Source organism: Morone saxatilis, unplaced genomic scaffold, assembly GCF_004916995.1.
Source record: "Morone saxatilis isolate NCDOM2014 unplaced genomic scaffold, NCSU_SB_2.0 Contig10, whole genome shotgun sequence".
Lineage (NCBI taxonomy): Eukaryota > Metazoa > Chordata > Actinopteri > Moronidae > Morone > Morone saxatilis.
Window position 1 is genome coordinate 17591679 of NW_023339652.1, and position 3461 is coordinate 17595139.

A 3461-nucleotide genomic window follows, 5' to 3' on the forward strand; every position below is an offset into this window, starting at 1 on the left:
GTGTGTGTGTGTGAGTGTATGTAAATGTGGGTTGAAGAGGTGGGGTGGTGGTGGTGGTGGTGGTGGTGGTGGCAGGAGGGCCATCAAAGTCCCAGGAGGAGCAGGCAGGCAGGCAGGCAGCAGGGGCCCAATATTGACCAGGGCAGCAGCAGCAGCACATTGTTCAGCCTCCCACCGCTGTGAATGGGTTAGGAGTCAATATTGAGACAGTGAGCCACCATGCAGACAAGGCTTTGTCAAAAGCAGGAGGTTATGCAGCAGGAGGAGCAGAGAAGCTAAAAAGAGGAGGAAACATTTCACTCAGTGCCCCCAACTGCAGCATCAAAAATCACAATACTTGAACTTGTTGCTGCTTCTGCTCCCTCCCTCTGTCTCCCGCCGGCTCCAATGAAACACTCACTGACTTTTTTTAGCAGAGAAAATATTTATTGTAAATTCCGTTTTATCGTTTATTTATTGCCTTTATACGGCCGAGTCTGGCGCAGGGCCAGGCAGCGAGCAGGGGCTGAACCGCAGGCAGCTTCCAGCTGGGTTGCCTAACTTACACACAGGCTATTTATACTCTAATGGAAACAGAGGACAAGCAGAGGAGCTCTGTTGTGATGCAAAGGCCTGCTCAATGATAGATATGACGAGAGAAACCAAAACATCTCTATGCCTGTCTCTGCCCCCCCTCCCTCTGTGTGTGCATGTAATGAGTTGGCCCTCTGCCCTGGGACTCGGGCCCAGATGTGACCGGCTCCTCTATCAATAACCGGATCAATCGGAGAGCCGTTACACCTTCTGTTCTCTGCGTGCTCTCTGGGGAGGGACCTTGACTTTAGAGTTTATAATTTATCTTAAACGTTTGGGAAGGATGTCCTGGGATTTAATTGATTTTGAAAAAGCTAATTCGGTCAATTTAAAGCTGAATGAGGCAACTCTGTGTGCATGCTGTTAGCTGTGAATGGCACTGACAGAGTTCATTCAACTTCTTTTAAGACTGCAGGCAGAAAGATGTGTTTAGGCTAGAGGTTGCCAACCTTTAAGCTTATGACCCTTAACTCAATTTGGATTACACTCCCATAAAGTTTGGGGACTATGAAATGGCCAAAACTGAACCAGCCGAATCCGAGATATGCAGACTTATAGTCCCGATGAGTCAAGCTCTAAAAAGCCTGGATACTACATTTTAGTGTTCAACCGATCTGGGTTTTTCAGTGGCTGATGGCCAATATGTAATGCCGATATCAAAACAATGGAAAGTAATGTAAAATGCTATTCTACAGGGAATTTGGGCATATCTTTACAGCAGGATGCATGAGTTATTGTACACGGCTCGAAACCAACTTTTTCACCACCTTCCCAAGTTTGATTTGCCAGTATAAATTTACCTGGATCTTCTGCATTGTGGGGCTCATATCACAAGTGCAGCAGAGAGTAACGTCTGGTTTAGCCCTCAACTAACTTGCATGGGGATACAATTATTTAATAGTGCGGCTGTTCTAGACGTTGCAAATTTTATCAGACAGAATGAATAAAATAGTGTGACGAGTCATTTTGTGGGGGTAGTGATGCTCAAAAACATTTCTCTCTATCCACTGTTTTACAGGCCCTTCTTTCACAATGTAAAAGTCTTTTTGGGCCAGTGTGCATTATGTGATGGTCATTGCTGTAATTACACGGCTTGGCCACTATGTCTCTTCCTGGGGGCTTGCTATTATTAGACCCTCCCTGCTTGAGTCGGTATGCTTCAGCAAAGTGCTAGTCGGTGGTTGAACACCTCAGACGTAGTAGGACGACACATCATAACTGTTTAGTTTTACACATAATTCAGCCTTGGTTGTCCCCATCTTTCAGACTCCACACCCCCAGTTTGTAATGCAGGCTTTCCTTTCAAATTTGTAGCTTACAAACCCAAGCTGAAATTACCCAAACATTTTCCCCAGACTTCACAAAACTCCTCCAGAGGTTTGTATGAAGCAGTTTTCAGGCTGAGGTGTACTCCTCGTGAAGAATAAACTGACTTTATTGTGTAAAATCGGTGTAGCGGCCTTTTAAAACAATGCAGAGTCAACTTGGTTCCATGTGTCAGTGGGTTATCACCAGGTCAGCAGTGTATTTTTCTCCTGTTGTATTGAACATTTTAAAGGCCACAAGGGTGAAAACACAAGCAAACATGAGAGGAATGTTTGATATGATATAGAACATTTTAATTTTGTGTTAAATTAAATGTTTTTTCTGTTTTCCTATCTTAGTAATCTTTCTGCAACTTCTCAGATTTATCTAGGGACCCCTTGGGTGGTCCTTGGCTTTTCCTAAGGAACCACTCGTGTAGGCTCATTATGCCTAAATTAGTGTCTCTGTGTTTCTTAATTGGAAAGCGAAACATCCATCATTCTGTCCTAATGTAGGTGTAAAACAAGCTAAATGAAGTAAAAGTAGTACATTGGAGTGCAGACCTGTTATCTTCTAAGTGCTAGTTGGTGGGCACCCACTATTCTGTGACTTGTTATACACACAATTCTTGTAATGTGTCATCAGACACAAACTGTGAACTCTAAAGGACACTAAAAGGGACAAAAGGGAACCCTAACTGATGAGACTAGCTGTCTTTAGTGCTGGCTCACTGCAGTAAGGAAACAGTTCCAACTTTTTCTTTCCTGTTACCAAGTCTGATATCTCAACTCAGGGTATGTACAGTTAAGTGCCATTCCAATACCAGTGCTTTCTTTTTCTCTAATTTAAAAGATGTATACCTCACTGCGTAAAGCTCACTGGAATCATTTTTGTGGGCGCTGAAGCTGATCCAGCATATCAGAACTCCAGGACTCGTCAAAACCACTGGCACTCGAGTCTAATAGATTTTTGATGTTTGTGCAGATGCAGACGAGTGCGCGGAGGGTTCAGACGACTGCCACATCGACGCCCTCTGCCAGAACACGCCCAAGTCCTACAACTGCATCTGCAAGCCGGGCTACAAAGGAGATGGCAAGCAGTGCGAGGGTGAGTTGTCTTTCTTCTTCATTGTACTTCATCACTTCTTCCCTTTGTATCAGCTTTCTGCCCTCATTAACTAAAGAGTAGTACCTAAAATGGATCTCGACTGTTCCCAGTACAAGTGGGAGCACGATCAGGAATGACTGGGATATAAGTATACATGTCAACATGAAACGGAAAGATGGCTATTTGCTTCAGCATATTTACTTGCCATAGCTAATGTTACAGTAGCTGCACAAGCTAACAACCGCTAACAGCCGCTAACATCAACATTCCTGGCAGTTAGCCACTTTCAGCAAAAAGTCCATCAGGAAACTCTGTGAATCACCTCGGTACCAGTCTGTCTCAGAGGCTGTGTTCAGTCCCAGTCAGGTCATGTTCCCTGGGAGCCTGCTGAGCCCGGTTCTGTTGCACGCTTGGCAGAGCAGCTGGAGAACATCAAAGGGCAAACCTGAATTTTCTACATAAAATATGATCCAGTT

General features: G+C 44.5%; 1 protein-coding gene across 1 annotated transcript in view; it reads left to right on the forward strand.

Moving 5' to 3' along the window:
- Positions 1–3461, forward strand: part of scube1 (signal peptide, CUB domain, EGF-like 1) — a gene marked incomplete in the record, with an annotated part of 95119 nt that overhangs the window by 966 nt on the left and 90692 nt on the right. The window contains 1 exon segment of the mRNA XM_035679239.1: positions 2863–2985. Within this exon segment, the coding sequence (XP_035535132.1) occupies positions 2863–2985 (123 nt within the window).